This window comes from Tiliqua scincoides, chromosome 2, assembly GCF_035046505.1.
Source record: "Tiliqua scincoides isolate rTilSci1 chromosome 2, rTilSci1.hap2, whole genome shotgun sequence".
NCBI lineage: Eukaryota > Metazoa > Chordata > Lepidosauria > Squamata > Scincidae > Tiliqua > Tiliqua scincoides.
Genome location: NC_089822.1, coordinates 124,468,553 through 124,488,690, shown reverse-complemented (window position 1 = coordinate 124,488,690; position 20,138 = coordinate 124,468,553). Strand labels below are relative to the sequence as shown.

The following is a 20,138-nucleotide window of genomic DNA, read 5'->3' as shown; positions in this document are numbered from 1 at the left end:
AGCAGCTAGTATGCCTTGGCAATCGGTTCACTGTCATAACACGTTGGATTTGAAGTATTTCATGCTTTTCCCTTTCAATCTGCATTTTTCACTGGGTCCCCACACCAATTTCTACACCTCCTCCTCTTCATTTCTATTGTCACAGAGCGCACAGCTAAATGCCTGTGATGTGCTGCCTGGGGGAGGCACATCAGAGGTAGTTTGATGGGATACGGAAGTGACAAGGCTCTGCTTCTTGAGGCATGAAAGCCTGGACTCACCCTCACCAACAGGAATACAAATGATATGTGAATGAAGAGTGCAGGGGTGACCAAGACCTACACAAAAACAATGTTTGGGGGTGGGTGGGGGGCAAAGGCTGCTATCAAGCCATTTCACACAGCTATGCAACACTCACAGCAGTTCATCTCATCGGAAGCATCCTCGCAGTCAATCTGCTGGTTGCAGCGGCTTGAGTTGCCAATGCAGGTCCCATCCCGGCAACGGAATTCTGTGGCAGCACAGCTCGTCTCTAGAGTAAATAGACAGCACAGGGAGGCTTATTATTTTTTATCATAATATTCATTTTTTATTTTGCTCTTCCGCCAAGGAACTCAGAGGGGTGTATCTCTTTTGTTATTGCAACAATCCTGTAAGGTAGATTAGGTAGGAAGAGGGTTGCTGAATAAGCTGTGGGCAACTGGAGTTTGAATAAGGGTCTCCCTGGTCTACATGCCAGTACAATGTCACATCAGCATTTAGCATAGCTATCTTACAATCCAATCCTATCCCTTACTATCTTCTGCCACGCAGCTGTGCTGAGGGAGCGTGTGCTTCTTGCAATAGTGTAGGTGGCAATCAGGTGGCCAGCAAGCAGCAAGTGACAATATCTTTTACCTCTTGGTAGGCCGCCTGGTGGCCAGTGGGTTTCCTCAGACCCACACCACCACCACTACCACCACCACCACCACCAACAACAACAGTATTTATATACCGCTTTTCAACAAAAAGTTCACAAAGCAGTTTACAGAGAAAATCAAATATCTAATGGCTCCCTGTCCCAAAAGGGCTCACAATCTAAAAAGATGCAACACCAGCAGACAGCCACTAGAAAAGACACTGCTGGGGTGAGGTGGGCCAGTTACTCTCCCCCTGCTAAATAAAAGAGGAGCACCCACTTGAAAAAGTGCCTCTTAACCAGTTAGCAGGGGAAGCCTGCTAGTTCCCCTCTTAACCAGTTAGCCTCTTAACCTATTTGCTGGTATGAGGAGAGGAATTTGGGTTGGAAAAAGGGGGATAAGATCCTGGCATATGCTGCTTCCACTGAAATCCAGCATACCTTCAAACTGCCCCCTGCACTCCCCCTAGCTGAACCCCTGAAACTGCCCACAACCTGCCACCACCTTACCTGCTCTGGGATTGAACTGGGTCTGTCAGTGGCAGGTGCACAGGGCTGCTGACCATTTGCACCAGCAGCTCCAACACACATGGCAGTGACACCCCATTGATGGTGCTGATGTGGCCTTCACAATGGAGCAACGTGAGATACACTCTCATAGAAATGGGTCATTAAAAGAAGTGTTCCTGGTAATTCTCTATAGGCACCCTCTGGGGTACAGGCTTAGCAAAACTTGTCAAGCAAAACCACAGTTCTACTGTACTTTTGAGACAATTGAGACAACAGACAATGGCTGTCACTAGCCACGGTTAAGCATTGTCTGCATTGGGTCTATATGTTCTAGATCAATGGGTATGCTGTGAAGGGACCATGCATTTACATCTTCTCTGCATCACCAGTATGTAGCTTAGGAATGCTCATGTAAACAGGGAACCCGAAGGTGCTCCTACTCCAGCCACCCTACAAGGCTACATCTCAGTGAGGCCTGTGTTTGCACAAACAAATTACTGAAGCAGCAGTGGCAGACGCTGTAATATTGTCAAAGTCTAAAGAGCATTAGCAGTTCCAGGTACTTACTGTTGCAAGATATTTCATCAGAGTTGTCCCCACAGTTGTCCACACCATTGCACCAATCTCCAATGGGCACACAGCGTTTATTTATACAGTGCAGGTAGCCCTTCTTACACTTCCGGTTGTCTGCAACACACACGGTGAGAGGCTGAGTGAGAGAGAATGTGACTGGGTGGAAACAAACCTAGCAGCATTCCTCTGCTATGGGGACAAAGCTTATATGGATTTTGTCTCACTAAAGTTCTTTAATTCACAGTTCAAGCAGCCCTCCCCCAAGGAACTGGCTATGGAGGGAAAACTGTTGATGGAGTGAGGCTGTGTCCCCCTGCTCAGTTGCTCATTGGAAATTGCATAGACTATAGCAAAGAGAAGTTCATTGTCAATGAAGCCTTCCTGTGCTTGGTAGAAGCTCATCACAAGTTCAGAGACAGTATTGTTCTAAATACCAGTTACTGGGGAGGGCAAAAACAGTGGGGAAGGGCTATTGCCTTCATGCTCTGTTATTAGGTTTCCCAAAAGCATCTGACTGGTCACTACAGGAAACAGGATGTTGGACCCTCAGTTCGATCCAACAGAGCTCTGCTTCTGTCATTTGTTTTAGCCACCCCAATGCAGGACTAGAAAGCACCCTGAAGGTGCTACTATCTGAACTGAGATATCAGTGCTGCTAACAAGAGAGAACAGCAGCAAATGCACAGTTCTTACACCTTAGACTTCAAAACCTCTCTTTCCTTTGACAGGCACCACAAATGTGGCATTCTGGCCAAACCACATTATGCTCTGCTCCCTCCCTCAACACTGGACTTCAATTTTCTCCCCAGAAATAGGAAGAGAAGAGAACTAGTACTTAGCCTTTTGGCATAAGTCACTCTATGATTGTAATGGAGGCAGGATTAGGAATCCAAGGGATCCATGGTTTGGCTAGTGGAGGGAGACCAAAAGCAAGCAGAGGAGTGGGAGAAGAAACCTTACTGCAGTAGGATTGCTTCTCGTCCGACTTGTCCTTGCAGTGGGCCACGCCATCACAGGTGCGGTTGTAGTCAATGCAGTCACCATTCCCACACTCAAACTCGTTGTGTACATTACAGGTGGAGTTGGCAGCTAAGGGAGAAAGAACAGGAGTAAGCATAGACACTCTAGGCCAGGGGTGTCAAACACAAGGCCCGGGGGCCGGATGTGGCCCGCGGAAGCTTTTTATCTGGCCCTCAGCTACTGAGCAGTGCTGTTACTGCTATAAGGGCAGCCCACATGAAAATTGGGCTCTCCCATATCTTGAAATATGATCAAGATTTGTGTATTTTCTCTCCTGTCATTTGCAGCTAATGAGTTCCTAAGTGAGAAAAAGTGCTTTTTTGGTTATGACCTGTTTAATTACATCATTTCCTGCCTAATGACATCACTTCCAGCACTCAGCAGGTATCATGAATGTTGTTCGGGCCTCGGTATGAAACGAGTTTGACACTCCTGCTCTAGGCTATATGGTCCTACTTCACTAGAGACTGTTTTAGTGCACTGAAATCTTCAACTAGTTCTACGTTTCCATCTGAAAAGGCAAGTACCAAGCTAGTAGCAACAGGTGAAATGCACTGGTAGCAGGGTGTAGAAGGGGAAGAAGCCAGAGTTATGTTCCACTGGACTGAATGGGAAGAGAGAAAGACTGGCATACAAATAACAGCACAGATAACTCCTCCCTTCACACACTTATAGCCCATTCATATATGCCACCACATTTTTGTGGGTACTCACCTCTGCAAGTAAAATCTTCCTGAAGGGTCCTGTCACCACGGCAAGCACAGACAATTTCACCCTTGGCTGTGAGGAGGCACAGGTCCTGGCAACCACCATTGTTCACTCTGCACAGAGAGAGTTCACCTGGAGAGAAGCAGAGGAGGAGAGTCCTACAAATTAAGCTTGGGAAACTGAGATGGAACACTCTGGTTCACGAGATATAAAGCCAGATGTACAGCGCAATCTGATGCAGATTTACATGGAACAAAGTTCCACAGAGTTCAGTGGAACTTAGTCACAAGTAGACAGGGGTCCTGAGGACTGAAACCCTAGTGTGATCCACCACATCCCCAACAATGTGCAGCCCTCCTGAATGATGTGCATACAGCCAAAGGCTTTAATGAGCAGGTAGTAGCAATTCACACAAATTTTTAAAAATGGCATAGAAGTGTTTTTCAGGGGCTTTCACCTGTTTTCTACTGTTAAGTAGCCCTATAAATGGGGAAAAATCTTAAAAGTAGCTACTATAGAGGGGAATAACATATGGATCAGATGTTATAGATGGAGAAGCACACTAAGTGCACAATCCTAACCAACTTTCCAGCACTGGCATAGCTGTGCCAGTGGGGCATGTGCTGCATCCTGCAGTTGGGGGGCAGTCATGGAGGCCTCTTCAAGGTAAGGCAATGTTTGTTCCCTTACCACGCAGTTGCATTGTCCTTACCTCAGTGCTGGAAAGTTGGTTGGGATGGCGCACTAAATCAGCAAGAGTGTGCACTGTGTAACTCAGTGTTTCCACACTTCTGACAGCTGACAACACACTTGTTTCTCAACTGAGATGATATGTGCATTTCACTGTTATACCTCAAATGGTTTGCTTTTCTGCAGGGGAATGTAAGAACAACCCATTCTGAAAGCAATCTAACTGCGTATTTCTGCCTAAGTTACTGTTCTGAGTATGGCTACTGATTGGAAGGAAGACAGTTCAGCGCAATGATTTGTACAGAAGCCCAACAGGCACAAGTCAACTTCCTATGTTCAAGAGCAGCAGTGACCAAACTCCCCACCACTGTGCAATGGAAATGCGGTCCCCATTCATACCGCAACTTACAGTTCCATCCAGGTGCCATGCATAGTCCTCCTTGATCAGGGGACAGGGATGCTCTGGGCAGTTGAGTCTGCTGCCTGGCGTCCCAGAAGGCCGCGATGCAGGTCGTCTGGGCAGACGTGACTGCCCAAAGTGTCCCTGACCCCTGAGCGAGGAGAACTACACAGGGCGCATGGCCAGAATGGTAAGGTCCACTCACTGGGCAGACAGATTCATCCAATCCCTGGATCCAACCCCCAGGTCAGGGTTTGGGCGACCTTGTACAAGAGGATGGATAAACAGGAGCTTGCAAGAATTACTGGAAAACGGGGGGGGGAGGGGTTAACAAAATGAGGAGAGACACTTACAGCTGTTGGTGTCATTGGCCACAGCAATTATGCCCATAGGCTGCTGGGGTATGTCAATGCGCAGATGTTTCATGTCAGATCCCACATATTTGTTGGCACGCTGCACAGAGCGACGCACCCAGTCCGTCCAGAAGATGTATTCACCATAGACAGCCAGGCCAAAGGGGTGCACTGGCTCAGTCTTCAGAATCACCTGTTAGGGATTACCACAGTGTTAGTCAGGAAGGGTAGAGAGAAACCACTAAGACTAATGGCCTAGCACTGAAACCAGAACTTAAGCGCACCTTCACACACACCTTTCACTGCAGGCCTAACCACTGTTATATCCAAGCGATGAATAAACAGATCACTTTAGAGCAGTTAGCATACTACAGGTCTGTATGTAAGTGGCTTCCTCCAATTTTCTGTTGTCTTTTTCCTAAATGTGCTGAGGGATGAAAAGTCACAGTGTGTGCATGCCAGGATCTTAGTCCTGTTCCCTCTCTCCTTCCCTGTCCCTTACTCTCCTTGGACTTGCACCAAGAAAATAGCTGGTGCAGATCTGAGGAGTCTCACTGGGGCAGCAAAAGAGGCTTTCCCAAACAGTCCTTACCTTGAGGAGGCCTCCAGACGGGCATCAATGCAGGATACAGCTCAAGCTCCATTGGCATGGCTGCATCAGTTGGGGGGGGGATTTAGTTAGGATTGGGTTGTCAGTTACTCTAACAACCATTTCAGCCCATGCTCAAATGCAACCCATCTGGATTGCTGAGAAACTGTACTTAGTGGAAAAACTTCACACATAATGAGCCTCCATTCGCTATATTGGGGAAGAGAAACCTCCCATACGAAATCCTGCCAGCACCAGTTGCAGTTAGATAAGGCTGATGAACTCAGCGCAGGATATACCTGCCCCAAAGTTACTCCAGACTCAGTGCTTCAGCACAAAGGCAGCCAAAAGAGGCACAATGCGATGTGGGGTATGTTCAACAGTGCTCCTTCCCCCAAGATGGATTATACGACCATTACTCAGCCAATGGATCTCTGCTACGTGAACAGGTGGATCAATGTGAGCTTGCATTGTGTGGTTTACTGAACGAGAGCACATCCATCTCTCCTCTACAAAAACATGCACAATCTGTTAACCAGTAGCAAAAGTGGGATGAGTGTACACTTCAAGAGCAACAATCCCATCTTCAGCTTGGGAAATATGATTGTCTGTCTCCAGTCAAAGTCACAGGAGAAGGAGCAAAAACTGCTTCATACATTTCTTCTGTTACCAAAAAGGCATAAGACCTTTACGGATTCTATTGCTTCCCACTTTGGTGGCCAATGGCTTGCTCAACACTAATCAGACAGGAAGGTCTGATGAACATTTAAGGTTTTAGAGCCTCCCATTCCCAGACTTCCCTGGAAGGAAGTTCTACTGAATCAACTTACTTGACGTTGGGAACCATCATATTCACACCGCTCTATCTTGTCCAGGGTGGCATCAGAAAAGTAGATCTTCTCAGACTTGTGGTCAATGGCCAGACCATTGGGTGTGCGAATGTCTTTGTCAATTATGGTGATCATATTGGCACCTGAAAGTGTGGCCCGCATGATGCTTGGGTGTTGCTCATTCCAGTTGGTCCAGAACATCAGGCTGAAGGAAAATGGGGAAAGCGATTATAGAGATGAAGTGCATATGCTCTAAAATTTCCATGCCTCAGTCACTCATTGCAGGAATGTTTTACAGTGAAGCTTATCCAAAGAGATTGGACAAGTTTGCTTCAGAGATTCACTCTGATAATGTCTTTCACCAACAACTTGGTAAGAAACTTGCCCACCTACCTAGAAATGCTAGATGTCCTCACAGTATGTACACAAGTGTTCCCCTGCATTCTTTAAAAGTGGTAATGCAAGGCCAGCTTAGAGATTCTCTTCAATACAGCCTTGCTACTAAATGTTCAGGTGGCAGCTCTGGCAAGGAGCATCTTTTCCAACTATGGCTGGGTCATCAGCTCTGTCCTTACATGGAAAACAGGGATCTGGGTACCATGATAGATATCGCTGAGCTAAATTGTTGTAATGGGCTCTACATGGGACTGCCTTTTAAAAGCTTTCAGTAATTACAGGGAGTGAGAGCTAAGCTCCAGAAGCATGAAAGCTGCAGGGATCACATTTACTCCTATTTACCCATGTGTTTCCTAGTCAAATAAAAAGTGCTAGCTTTGACTGTTAAAACAGCTTGGGTATCTGAAAGAGCATCTCCTCTCAAATACTATAAGATCATCAGGAAAGCCCTATTAAGACTTACAGAACAGGAGAGGTTAGATTTAGGGCCCCTCTCTGTGAAGTTATCTTCCTAAGAAATGCTTCACTTGCAACTTTCACAAGACTAACCAAGACTTTCCTTTTAAGAACGACATAGGGTATGCTGGATTCGTGATTATTTCACATTTTAGTTAGCTGATTATGCTCTCAATGTTATGCTTCTAGGTATTGTTTTAAACAACTTTGTATTATTCAAATGTGAACCACTGTGGGATGTCTTGGGGACTGAAAATTCATGGGATATAAGTGAACATGTGTAGGCCTGCATGAGTGAGTTATCTAAATACATGTGCTCCCTAATGATACAGGAGATCTGCTTTTCAAGTTGCCCAGGACACACTGCAACCTACTTCTGGCACTCATCCAATACAAATGCTCGAGGGTGGTCGTCCCCAGACATGGTGATGACAGTCTCCCTCTCAAATGCGAACTGGCGGGCCTGATCCACAGTATGGCGAGTAATGGTAGACGTGGTATAACTTGTCCAGTACAAAGTGTCCCAGCCTCGGTGGTAGGCCAGCCCCTCAACCGAGCCAACGTCTGTAGAAAGCAGAGAAAGTGAGACGTCAGCAAAAAAACACTCATTTCCTTCAGGGCTTCAGCAACTGGATGCCAACGCTACACTATCACCCTTTCTTGTTAAAGAATCAGTCATCTAACGAACTATCAGTTAAGCACAGCTTAAATTAATTTGGTTGTGGTTCTTTCGGCTTCAGACTCATCCCATAAAAGGAAACAGAAAGAGATTTAGGGATTAGCAGTTTTTGTCTGTACTTTGTCCTGGCCTGCCTCTTTGTTATGTTCTTGCTTTGTGCCACCCAATCAGTGCTCATATTATGAAAGAAGAGGTAGGAGAGACGCTTAATATGAAATTCACAAGTCCCACCCCAATTCTCTCCCATTTCCCCCCCCCCTATTTTTAACATGTTTGAAGGTGCAGGGAGCCCTGTAGAGAGCTCCCTGGACCCCCTGGAACCCCCAGGACTCAGGCGCTGGAGGCTGGTGAGTTTAAAAAAACAACAACCCTCCCATGCCTTCCCTCCTACTACCACTTAAAGGTGCAGTGACAAGTGCTTCCCTGGCTGGTACGTCATAACCCACCAGTTTGGGAACTACTGGTGTAGTGTAGACAGTACTGAGCTGGACGGGCCAGTGGTCCAATTAAGGTAGTTTCATGACCTATGGAGCACGCTATTGTCCCTAAAGTGCAGGTTGTTCCCATGCAATGTTCTTGAAACAGACCTGACTACAAGAACAGTTGACGATTCTAGGCATGCCTATGAGGAAGGGGATTACAGGTCCAGCCTTGTTATACACTGATTTTTTATACACGGATTTGACTCAACATGAATGGCCACTGCAAATGAGAAAGAATGTGCTGATCCCTAGAGAAGGGGGAAAATGCATCCCTTTAAAATCAGTTTAATAAACTGAACAGTCCTTTAACAATAGCCATGTTAATGAGAGAGGGGGGCAGCTAGCTGACAATCCATCAATCCTTCTCTCTCCAGGCAACCCCTCCCTTCTCCTAAGCACATGGAATATTTGCTTTGGTGAAGGAAGGGGCTGAGTGAAGCGCTTTTCTAAGAGCCTGGAGGAGGACTGATTGATGGCTTGTCTTCTTAATGAGCCATCTTAATGAGCCTTCTTAAGGAGGACTGATTGATGGCTTGTCTTCTTAATGACTCTTATCTATTCCTTAAGCAAAGGAATACCTTAGCTTGATGTATCTTCCTCAGCCCTGCTTCATATCCTTTTCTACCTATTCATCACTGGTTTTGCTCTCACTTTCCACAACACCTGGAGAAGTCACCTTTTCCACAACTACCATCAACATAGTTTGCATTTCTGAATTCATGGGTTGAACCTCATGAATTTTAGCTCCTGGCAAGTTCTGTTTTAAGGAACAGTGGCTCAAGAAGGACCCAGGCCTCTGATGGGGGGGGGGGGCGTTGACTCTAAAAATGAAGGAAATATTTACATAAAATGAGAACTAAACCTGAATGAGCTGGTAAGGATGGGAACACATGTGCAGTATAGACATGAAATCATTAACTACGTGTTCATTTTAAGCTACCCACAATTCGACAACATGACATTATGCTATAGTCTGGCCAGTCATGAAAGGAAATGTCTGGCTACAATAGTAGGGTGTTTACATTTCTGACAAATAGTCTAATAACCTAGCTGCAATAAACATAACCTTCCTAATTTTTTTTTATTGACTTCACAATGGAAGCCTTCAGCAGAGGGCAATTATTGACTTTGTGTGACAAACTGATTTTTCCTGTTAACATTTGCAATTAAAAATCACCACGGGTTCTTCCACGGTCTCTCAGCAACATTTCTCAACCGAGCACTCCATGACGTATCAAAGCAAGGGGAGATTTTTCTCACATTCATCTCTGCTAATTGAAAACTACTCAAAGAGCATGGTTCAATTGTGTGGAAAGTTTGAAGCACCAGGTTCAGTTCCTGCACCCAACATAATTGTGGCTAAGATCCTTCAGGAGAGAGCTACTTTACTGCACCAATGGGGAGAAATACAGTGTGGGTGACACCATATCAAACAATGCGTTATACAGGCATCTACAATCCCATTTGTCAATTCACCCAAAGAAGGATTCTCTGTACTAAACAGTAAAATGGAGAAGTCCCTGCGGGCTATTTAGGCTCTTTGCATATGCTAACTGAAAGGAAGTGAAAAAGGTAGGGAGGACAGAGCAAATCCTGGCAAGTATAACAAGCTGATGTTTATGGATCCCTGGTATTACAACAAGATGTTACCAAGAAAGGAGAAAGAGGCATTGAGCTGTGACAGCTCCAGCTCTCTTGTAACATTCAACATTTGCCCAAAGAATTCTGTGGTACTTGCTAACACAAGAGTATGAACTTTTGTAAGCAAGAGCCCATGAGGTCAGATGCCACTAATAAGATCTTTAACACAGCAAGGAAACAGAGACTTAACCCATATAATTGCCCTCATGCAACTGAGGAAAGACAGCAAGATTCACTCCAGAATTATGAGCATTCTTCAGAGAGAATTAAAACCTATTCAAGACAAAACTGCAGAGAAGGCAGCTCTTAAAGAGCACTAAACTCTCACTCTTGTCCCTGACTTAGCTCTGGGGCAGGAAATCCTGCCAGCAATAACAGCTTCAAGGAAAATGCAAAGAAACTCTTCTACTGGAGTGACCACTCCACACGGACACAAAACACCCAGCAATTATCCATCTGGGCAGGCCTGCATTTATGCATCTCAAGCCCCAAACTTAATAAACAGAAGAGAACTAATTTGTTCATCTCCTAATGAAACGGGGCACCCTGCTGGTATGCCCCAAGCCAGTATTTGAGCAGCGAATGAGGCGTGCACTGTGCGGGGTCCAACTTGCTTCCCTGTCACTCCAGAGAGACTTGGTGCTCAGCCACATACATTAGCAATGCAAACAGGAATGCAAGCGACAATGCCCTTGAGCACCAAAGAGTTTTAAATCTCATTAAACTCACTGCTGTAATTCCAATTTATACACAATTCTAAGATGCAAAAGAAGAAAATAGGGAGAGGGCGGGGGAATGCAGGCCTGGAGTGTCAGTACTTGCTCCAACAGGCAGCAGTGGAGAGTTTCCATTCAGGTGCCTGGAGGAGACTGGCTAAGCACTGTTTCAAAGCAATGCAAATTGACCAATCCATGAAACCTCACACAACTAATTGAGAATCCTTCAAGCAGGCAGCAGTCCTGATTTTTCATCACAGACTTTAAAGAAGCAGTTAATGAAGTTAGCTGTTAATGAAGAAAGGCATGGCCTTATGGGACAGGCTCCTTTCGTGATCCAAAGACACTGGCTTGAGAAAAAGAAAATGGAGCTCAGGTAATGAGAAGGCTATGTGTTCCAAGCACCTCAGTGCCTTGTGCAAGCACAGTTAGCCTTTCTGCTATGGAGAACAAGCAAATACATCTTTCACTGGGCAGTGTTAACTAACCTGTATGCTTAAAAGTATGACTGAAGAAGGAGCTGGTAGCTAGGAAAACAATATCAGTTGCTGTTTGCTCACAAATTGCAAGGAAAATGCAAACGCAAAGAGGGTCAGAGCAATTCGAGGATCTGATGGAAAATAAAAGCAGCTTTTCTTTCAGCGATATGTCACAACGTAAATCTGAAGCACTTGTGCCTCGGAGAGACTATCTGCTTCACTCAAGATCCTCAAATAAGGCACCTACATCAAGTGTCACCATAACTGCATGAAAAATTTAACTTGCTAATTAACTGATTCTTGTTAAAAGTCAGTTCATGGACTAAAAGAAATGAAACTGATTGACAGTTCCAGCTTGAATTAATTGTGAAGTACTAATCTCTCTTACTGTCAGACAAGTGATTATAACTTATTAGTGGTGCTGGTATCATTCCTCATGTTTGGCATGAACCAGGGCCAGTCCAAGACCTCCTGACACAGCAGGCCAAATGCTGTCACCCCGTGCCCAGTGATATGCTAGCCTCTGCTCCACCCACTCTCCAATGTTTTAACTCAGCAACCTCCTCCCCTCCACATTCCCTCTTCCATTCTGTCCCCTCCTTTTCCAAAGCAGAATGGAAAGAGGAGGAGCAGCAGTGGAGGCAAGCAGGTGGACAGAGATGGGTGCCTCCCCCCCAACCCACTGCCTGAAACAACCAATTCAACTGGCTTCATGGATAGGCTCGTGTAGGAACTTGCACTCAGAGATTGTTTTCAGTGAGCAAGGACATGATTTCAGGATGGACATACTCATCAGGGAAAAAATGTCAAGGTAAGGGGCAGCTCATTCCAAGGTAGTTTTGAAGGAAGATGCTGCCTCTCTCCCTCTCTCTACTTTTGGTTACAGCCCTGCCGAAGGTAGTCTGAAAGCAACACATGTCAAATGCATGAGCTGGAAGGCTCTCTTTTAGCAGTTCCCAAATCAGACCTTTTAAAAATACTTTCAGCCCACATTGGCCCTTGCCAGTCCATATGGCTAACAGGGAGCTGCTTACTTATTTTAAAAGATTTGCATCCTCCCTCATTCAGTTGGTAGCACTTCTGGAACATTCAGAATGGAGGGACACAGATTGAGGGCCCAATCCTATCCAATTTTCCACTGCCAGTGCAGCTGTGCCAATGGGGCATGCACTGCATCTTGTGGTGGGGCAGCAGTCACAGAGTCCTCTTAAGGTATGGGAACATTTGTTTCCTTACCTTAGGGCTGCATTGCAGCTGCACTGGCACTGGAAAATTGGATAGGATTGGGCCCTGAGTTCTGCTCAGCTGCTGCTGAAGCTAAAAGATGTGTCCAGTAACCCTGAACAAAGTTTTAGCCTTATAGGGTGGATTCTTGAAGATTTCCTCTGAGGAGCTTCTTTCTGCCAAGATGGCAGAAGTAATGTTGGTGAGTCGGTTAAGAAACAGGCTTTGAAATTAAGCCACCACTAGTTTTGGATAGCTTGAGTGCTGCAATCTGAAAGGTGTCAGAAACAATAGATGTCATGACAAAGAGGTTACTCTTCAAAGACACCAACTTCTTCATTTTCTGGTGGGTAGCATGTGTCTTGGATGTGCTGAATAAAGGGCAAGACTGAGAAGGAACAATATATGACAATCTCTGCTTCAGTACCAATGTTCTCCTTCGACTCCTGATAGCTGTATATTTTCTTCTCTTTATGGCCATGAGTAACTCTTTTCCTCCTGGGTTGTTCCAACTGCCTTTCCCCTAAGGAGCTATACTGTGTCCTTTATTCCCCCTAAGTTCTAGCAGAGGAAACCCACTTCCACATGCAACTGCATCCCTTGTCTCCCAACTGCATAGACTAGGTCAGGGCAGAACTGCTTCAATGGCCTGTAATACACTAGGTCAGTGGTTCTCAAAGTTTTGCACCGGGACCCACTTTTTAGAATGAGAATTTCAGAAGTGATATCATAAAGCAGCAAAAATTTTTAACAATCCTAGGCTGCACTTCTGTCCACACTTACCCAGGAGTAAGTCCCATTAACTATCATTGTTAAAAGCATATAAAGAGTAGCCTGCTCAAAGTACAGATCTGTCACATTTCCCCAAATGCAGTCACATACGAGGGTAGCATCAAGTCTAATATATTAAAAATAAAATATTGAAATGAATGGGGACCCACCTGGAATTGGCTTGTGACCCACCTAACAGGTCCCGACCCACGGTTTGAGAAACACTGCACTGGTCATACAGGAGAATTCCACCTACAAATCTACCCTGCAGTCATGGCCTACCCATAGCTTTTCTTAGTTCACAATGAGATTCATACACGATATGCAATCTCATCAAGCTTATCAAAGCCTGAAAGTGGAATACATTATAGAAGAACACTCATATCAGACATTTTTCCTTCCCACACCCCCTAGAGAAAACAGTAAGGAAAGAAAGAGGACAGCATCCAAATTACTCACTCTCAACAATGGTCCTACGTCCAGTTCCATCATCATTGATTTGCTGGATGTTGCCAAAGTGAATGTCACTATAGAAGATGCGGTTGCTGCCCTTACTGCCATGGCGATAATCAAAGGCCAAGGCAATGACATTTTTCATGTGTTCGCCGTCTTCAAATGGCTTGATGGGTGCATTGAGGTTGTTCTCATCTGACAGGTGGATACTCTTGAGAATGGTGCGTTCCGAGTAGAGCAAGTAGCCATCGTAGTCACGGCAGCTCACACTATCCTCAGACAGCATGCCATGGGCACAAGCACATGTCCGCTGGCCGCCTCCACGATACAGGCACAACTGTTCACACCCACCGTTGTTCTGAGCACATACATTAGTACCTAGAACAGTGAATTAGCAAAAAAGCCCATTAGGATGATTGACAGCTTACTCTTCTGGCTGGCCTAATCATGAGGTGGCCTAACCACTGCACAAAATTCCAGCCTCATTTGCCATTGCCTCTACTGCAAATACTTCAATCCTCATCTGCTGTTATCAAGAGGTACCAGGATCAAAAGTGGAAATCCATGACTCTGAGCACAGCTGCATTGTGTGGTGAACCACCATGGTTACAGCTGATTCCTTGGGCAATAAAGGGTTCACATGTTCTGGAGTAGCTCGACCCACCAAGGCTAATCACTGGCTATCCTCAACAGGAAAGGCTATAAAGCCTTCTTTGTCAGGCTGGGGCTTTGCTTGGGCAACTAAAGTCTTTCCTGACTCTGAGCTTGTTTCTTAGCTAAACTTTCTGGCTTGACCACTCTAGATCTTGACAACTTGAGAGTTGTCCATGGTTCATCTTCAATAGTTTCCTTACTGGGGTAAAATCTGAAGTGTTAACATCATAGAGAGGTTGGTAAGATTTCTCTAGGATGATGCCATCTTGCACAAGAAGAAAAGTACCATAGTCCTGTTGCTCTGCATATCAGCATGTAGATAACAGGTTGGGTTTAAACATCTTGCGTAATGTGCAGGGAAGTGATGTCTCAGCATATGGGATACATGCATTTGTCTGTCATAGTTTCTTAGCTCTTGGATTAAACTTACTGTGCTCTAGAAACAAAAGATTTCTAAAGTACACTATTGAGCTTCAACAGCAATATACAAGTCAGATATAATTCAGCTCCCCTAATCCAGGTTTACAAATTTCATTCATAAATTGCAGCTATCGTGAACAGAAAATACTAGGCTAGATTAATCAGTTATGTGATCCAGTATAAGACAGTTTCAGGAGTTCATATGACTACTGTTTATGTGACTACTGCTCATCAATACAGCTCATTTTCTTGTTTCCATTTGATTTTCCTTGCCTTGAAAGAAAACCGCATTGCTAGGGCTAGGACCAGTATTCCGACTAAAGATCTGTATCACTGCGCAGAGTCCTCTCATGGCTGCACAGCTGCAACTTTCCAGCAATCAGCAATGACATAATTAAGCTATTGCTGACTTCTGGTTCAACTGAGCCTTGAGTTGCATGGAGTTCTGTTGAAAGCTGGACAGCTGGACAGCTTAGTGGGAACACTGGCTAGGACTCTCCTCCAGGTGTCTTCCATACAGGGCATGCTGTACAAGTTTCTCTATGGTAGTACAAAATCACAATGTATGCATTTCTCCCTCCCGTTCTTATCTTTAAGGCACATCATGGCAAGCATGCCAGTCCTCTTCACCCACCCTTTTGCCTGGCTCTGTTGAACACCTTGATATCCTTCAGTTGCACCCCTATTCCTGTGCGCAGAGACATAGGATCGGAAGCGTTGTCCTTATTGCCCCTCTTAATGGATCCATTTGCATGAGTCCTGGAATGAGCCACAGTCAGTATGTGAGGTTAAGTGCAAAGAGGAAGTGATAATGTACAACAGAGAAAAATCTTCTATAGATGTATATTCTTAGTTATGTATGAATTAGACCACGCACACCATCTTGTCCACAAATATCACGAATTATCCAAGCACATATATATCCTTTGATTAACACATCTAAAATTAAACATGCATTTTATATGTATTACATATATTTTATTGCATGCACATAAACACATTAATGGATGTGTCTTCTTCAAATGATGACATGTATATTCAAATAATCAGTTAGGGCCCAACAAAGTATACAAAATATGCAGCTACAATGAGCAAAGCTTCCTCTGAGGTATCAGCAATTTCAACTATTTGATATGGCTACTGCACACTCCTTTCAAACACACCAGGCATATCTCTCTCTATTACAGAACCCCTTAGAAGCACACAGACCTGTCACTCCAGTAGACATAATCCTCAAAGACTGACACTGAGAACATGTCCATGTTGTTATTGGAAAGGACAATCTCCCTGTTTTCACCAGTCTCCAGGTCTATGCGCTCAATCTTGTCTGTCCGGGCATCACACCAGTAAAGTTTCCCCTCCTAGAGAGAGAGATCAGGATGACATACTTCAGCATAGAAAAGTTTTGGACCAAAATGAATTCAAACTAGTAGTCAGGTATTCTTCTCCACTGCAAATTCAATTGTATCCCAACAGAAAAATAGTTGGACACAAAGTTGTGATTACATCTAAGGGCCAAATTACACATTATATGAGAAACCAAAGTATGGATCTCCCTACTGTTAAAAAACTGAAATACTATATAGCCACTGAGAATTTCCAGTTTAATCAGAACACAGTTGTCATGAATAAGTGCATGTTAGGCCTAGGTTGGTAGCAGAAGCCTGAACCAAACTAAGACAGTGTAACTGAGTAGTTGCTAGCAGTTCCTAGCTGCAAGAATGTGAGTAAACAAACAAAAGTATTGTTGTCCCTCCTTTGCTGGCCAGAAAGGACAGATAACAAGAATTACAACCCATTGGAATGTTTAGCACCTTAGCAGACAGAGAGGCGCCTGATTAAGTGTGATGGAGTGCAGCTATGGATCTCCAGTTGGGGTAAGAACTAGGAGGAGCTAGCAACCAGGCCAACTTCAAGAAGGTTCTGTTCCTCAAAGGTTTCTGATTGGACAGTCTAAATAAGTATGAAGTCACCTCAGTACTATTAGCATAAGAATAATGAGTGCCATGGGGGTGGGTGTGTTCCGTCTTGGACAGAGTTTTGGGTGCAACATCCTGCACGCGTGTGAGCCCCATTGTCCATCATAGGCACCTGGCCTCATAGGTAGCCTGGGAGCTAAGAGATCTACAAGAGTAACTGACCCAGGTGAGAGATAGGCATTAACAGAGATAGCCAGCTAGCTTTACTATTTTATTGCTGATATGTTTCCTAGATGTTTATGCCTCTAGCATTTGCTGCCTTATTGTAACCTTATGTAACCTTATGTACTAAACTAAAATAACTTTTACTAAGCTGTTTCACTGTCTGTTGGGGACAAAGGTTCAGAATCCTGACTAGCCGATCAGCAAGCTACCAAGTGCTCATTGAGGTCTAGTAACTTGAGGACTGAAGCTTTAATTGGAGAAAGAGCTCAGTGCCTGCAAGGGATAGAATTAAGTCTAGAGGGTCTCAGTGTCCCTGGACTGAGGCACTGGCACATACAGGGTGGTGGCAGTACTACTAAGCAGAGGGGCCTTGATGGCTTTAGGGTTCGAGAACCAAGAACTATGAGCTCCCCAAACCCCCTTAGGTTTATGACAATGGTGTATGCGCATCTTAACTCTTTTTCTCCACACTATTTTCCCAATCAAAATCATGACTGACCTATGGGGGAAATGCAGAATTTTCCTGCCATGGGGCAGACAACAGCAGAAGGTGGAGGGTTAAAGACACACACCCCACTAGAATACATCATTAGATCAGGGCTCTGATCAATTGTCTTTATATACTGTATGTTTTTATCAACTTTTTTTTTTGTAACTGCCTTGGGCATTTGCCTCAGCAAGGGAAAGGCAGCATAGAAATCTTTTTAAATAAATAAAATAATCAAACTGGCAGTCTTCAATGACTGTATTTCCAGAAACAGGAAGCAATACCTTAGTGTAGCAAGGCATCACCGAAAGGCATATGATGCAGCAATCTAATTGAACCTAAACTGATTGGGAGATTGAATCAAAGGATCTCCTGCATACTGTGCAGTCTGACCCTAATCCTGAAATCAATCACAGACTCATTAAGGCAAGTCCAGTGCTTGAAGTACAGGGGGAAATGTTGGGCAACTCTTAAAAAAATTCACTCCATCCTCTGACACTGTCTCCTTTTCAGCAAAATCATGCTTTCCTCTTCCCCATCACCGCTAGCCTTCTAAAAACAGTATATAAAAGAACTGTCACAAAAAGTATGGGTCTCTGGGGTCACCGCCCCTCCCCAGTAATTTAGGGCCCAATCCTATCCAACTTTCCAGCACTGGTGCAGTCACAGTGCAGCTCCGAGGTGAGGGAACAAATGCTCCCTGACCTTGAGGAGGCTTCTGTGACTGCCTCCCCACCACAGGATGCAGTGCACACCCCATTGGCATAGCTGCACCGGCACTGGAAAATTGGATAGGATTGGGCCCTTAGTTGCTACACAAGTTAGGATTAGGCAATCAGCCTAATCACACTCAGCTGAGTTTCACAGTATTGATCCTCAGATTCTGAAAGCATATACTGGTGCTTTTGCATAGTGGCCATGCAAATGTTTTCTCATTACACAAGCCCATAACTGATTTGAAATGACAGAAATCAGCATAATGAGAAGCTTTGCTTTGCTTCATAAAACCTTATCTGCATCTTACACCATAATACTCCTTGCTTCACTCCATGATTAACAAACTCAGGCTAAATTATGCACAATGAGCAAACATACCCAAGCTTGCCTGATTTGAATAACTTATACAGACGACAACATTTCACTTGTCTTATGCAGGTTTTGAGATAACTTGGCGCATAATTTTTATGTTTTTCCTTTCAAATCAAACCACCTTTCTTGTTTGCTGCCACTCTTGGGGCAATGTTATAAAACCATTCATAGGCTGGCACAAAACACCAAAATTTTTGCAACACTTTACAGAGTCACATCTGCCCCTGTACATTCCTGAACCATGCCTTCTCATTTCAGAGATGCCACCCCTTCCCACAACCCTAATCCCTCAGCCATACCACATAGTCAACTGAGATCCCATTGGGCCAGCTGATGCTGGTGTTGATGAGAACCACACGATCAGTCCCATCAAGTCGGGAACGTTCAATGCGGGGGTACTGGCCCCATTCAGTCCAAAAAAGATACCTAAAGGAGAGGAGGAAGGCAAGTGCCAGATCAGGAAACGAAACACACCTTAAGCCTAGCACTTAGGTCTGGCTCACAACTGCATGCTTATCACTTGGTGACTGCTCTGCCAAGAGGTGACTTCCACATATCTATGGGGCATCCAAAACAAAATGCAGCAGATGTAGCGTCCATATTGCTTCACATAATCTCAGATGTAAGATTTATCCACAGATGTCAGTTCATACATTCATTTAGCTGCATGCATCAATCATTAGGTTGATAGTTTGCCAGTCAGCTGAACTCCCTCATGTTTTCTCAGTTCAGCTGAGCAACTGGGCAAATCCCATATGAATGGAAAACCTGTCAAGTTTTTCTTTCTGCAGCCATCATTATGAGGTGAAGAAGTAGCAGGTATCAATGGTAAACCAACTTGTGGGGAGGCATAATATTGGTATTCCTTGATCCCATGACCAAATTAGACCCACAATATATTATTCCTCTTAACTTTCAAAGAGTAGGCGATGGAACAGAAATTTATTTCTGTTCTCTACAGTACACAAGGTGTACTTTTTGGAATTCAGTGGAAAAAAGGGGTTTGCCCATTGTCTGCAGGCTGGGGGAGAAGTGAAAGCATCCATCTCCTTGTAATTTTCAGTGAAGGCCTTATCTCAGGAGATCAAGTCTGAGGTACCTCCAGTTGCGACTGCAGGAAATGTCTGTTAGAACCTTTGTGTCCAGCATGAAGAAGAGTTGAGCAGAGATCCCACCCTGGGTAACCTCCACTAGGGATCATAAAACTCACCTGCAGTCAAACTCACCTCAGGAGATCTTGCCTTTCCCCAAGTCTAACCCACTAGTTGCTTCTTGTCTCACAGAGCAAGCATCCTATCCCTGTCATGAATATTGGTCCAGAGCTCTAACATATTCCACACACTGCAGCTGACCCTTACCCTTTTTCAGGGTGAACAGTGATGGCCCGTGGCTTGTCCAGCCCCTGTGAGATCACCACATAGCGGAATGAACCATTGAGTCTGGCCACCTCAATAACATCAAAGCCCTGGTCTGTCCAATAGATGTTTCCTGAAAGGA

The 20,138-nt window shown here is 44.7% G+C and overlaps 1 protein-coding gene across 1 annotated transcript in view; it reads right to left on the bottom strand.

The window, feature by feature from the left end:
* The window catches only part of LRP1 (LDL receptor related protein 1), a 374,302-nt gene that overhangs the window by 61,436 nt on the left and 292,728 nt on the right, over positions 1-20,138 (bottom strand). The window contains exons 38-49 of the mRNA XM_066617850.1: positions 20,000-20,129; positions 18,941-19,067; positions 16,131-16,282; positions 15,556-15,680; positions 13,854-14,225; positions 7,777-7,966; positions 6,551-6,755; positions 5,132-5,324; positions 3,695-3,820; positions 2,921-3,049; positions 1,955-2,074; positions 398-511 (exon numbers count right to left, since the gene is read on the bottom strand). Of these exons, the coding sequence (XP_066473947.1) occupies positions 398-511; positions 1,955-2,074; positions 2,921-3,049; positions 3,695-3,820; positions 5,132-5,324; positions 6,551-6,755; positions 7,777-7,966; positions 13,854-14,225; positions 15,556-15,680; positions 16,131-16,282; positions 18,941-19,067; positions 20,000-20,129 (1,983 nt within the window). The remainder of the gene's footprint in view (positions 1-397; positions 512-1,954; positions 2,075-2,920; positions 3,050-3,694; positions 3,821-5,131; positions 5,325-6,550; positions 6,756-7,776; positions 7,967-13,853; positions 14,226-15,555; positions 15,681-16,130; positions 16,283-18,940; positions 19,068-19,999; positions 20,130-20,138) is intronic.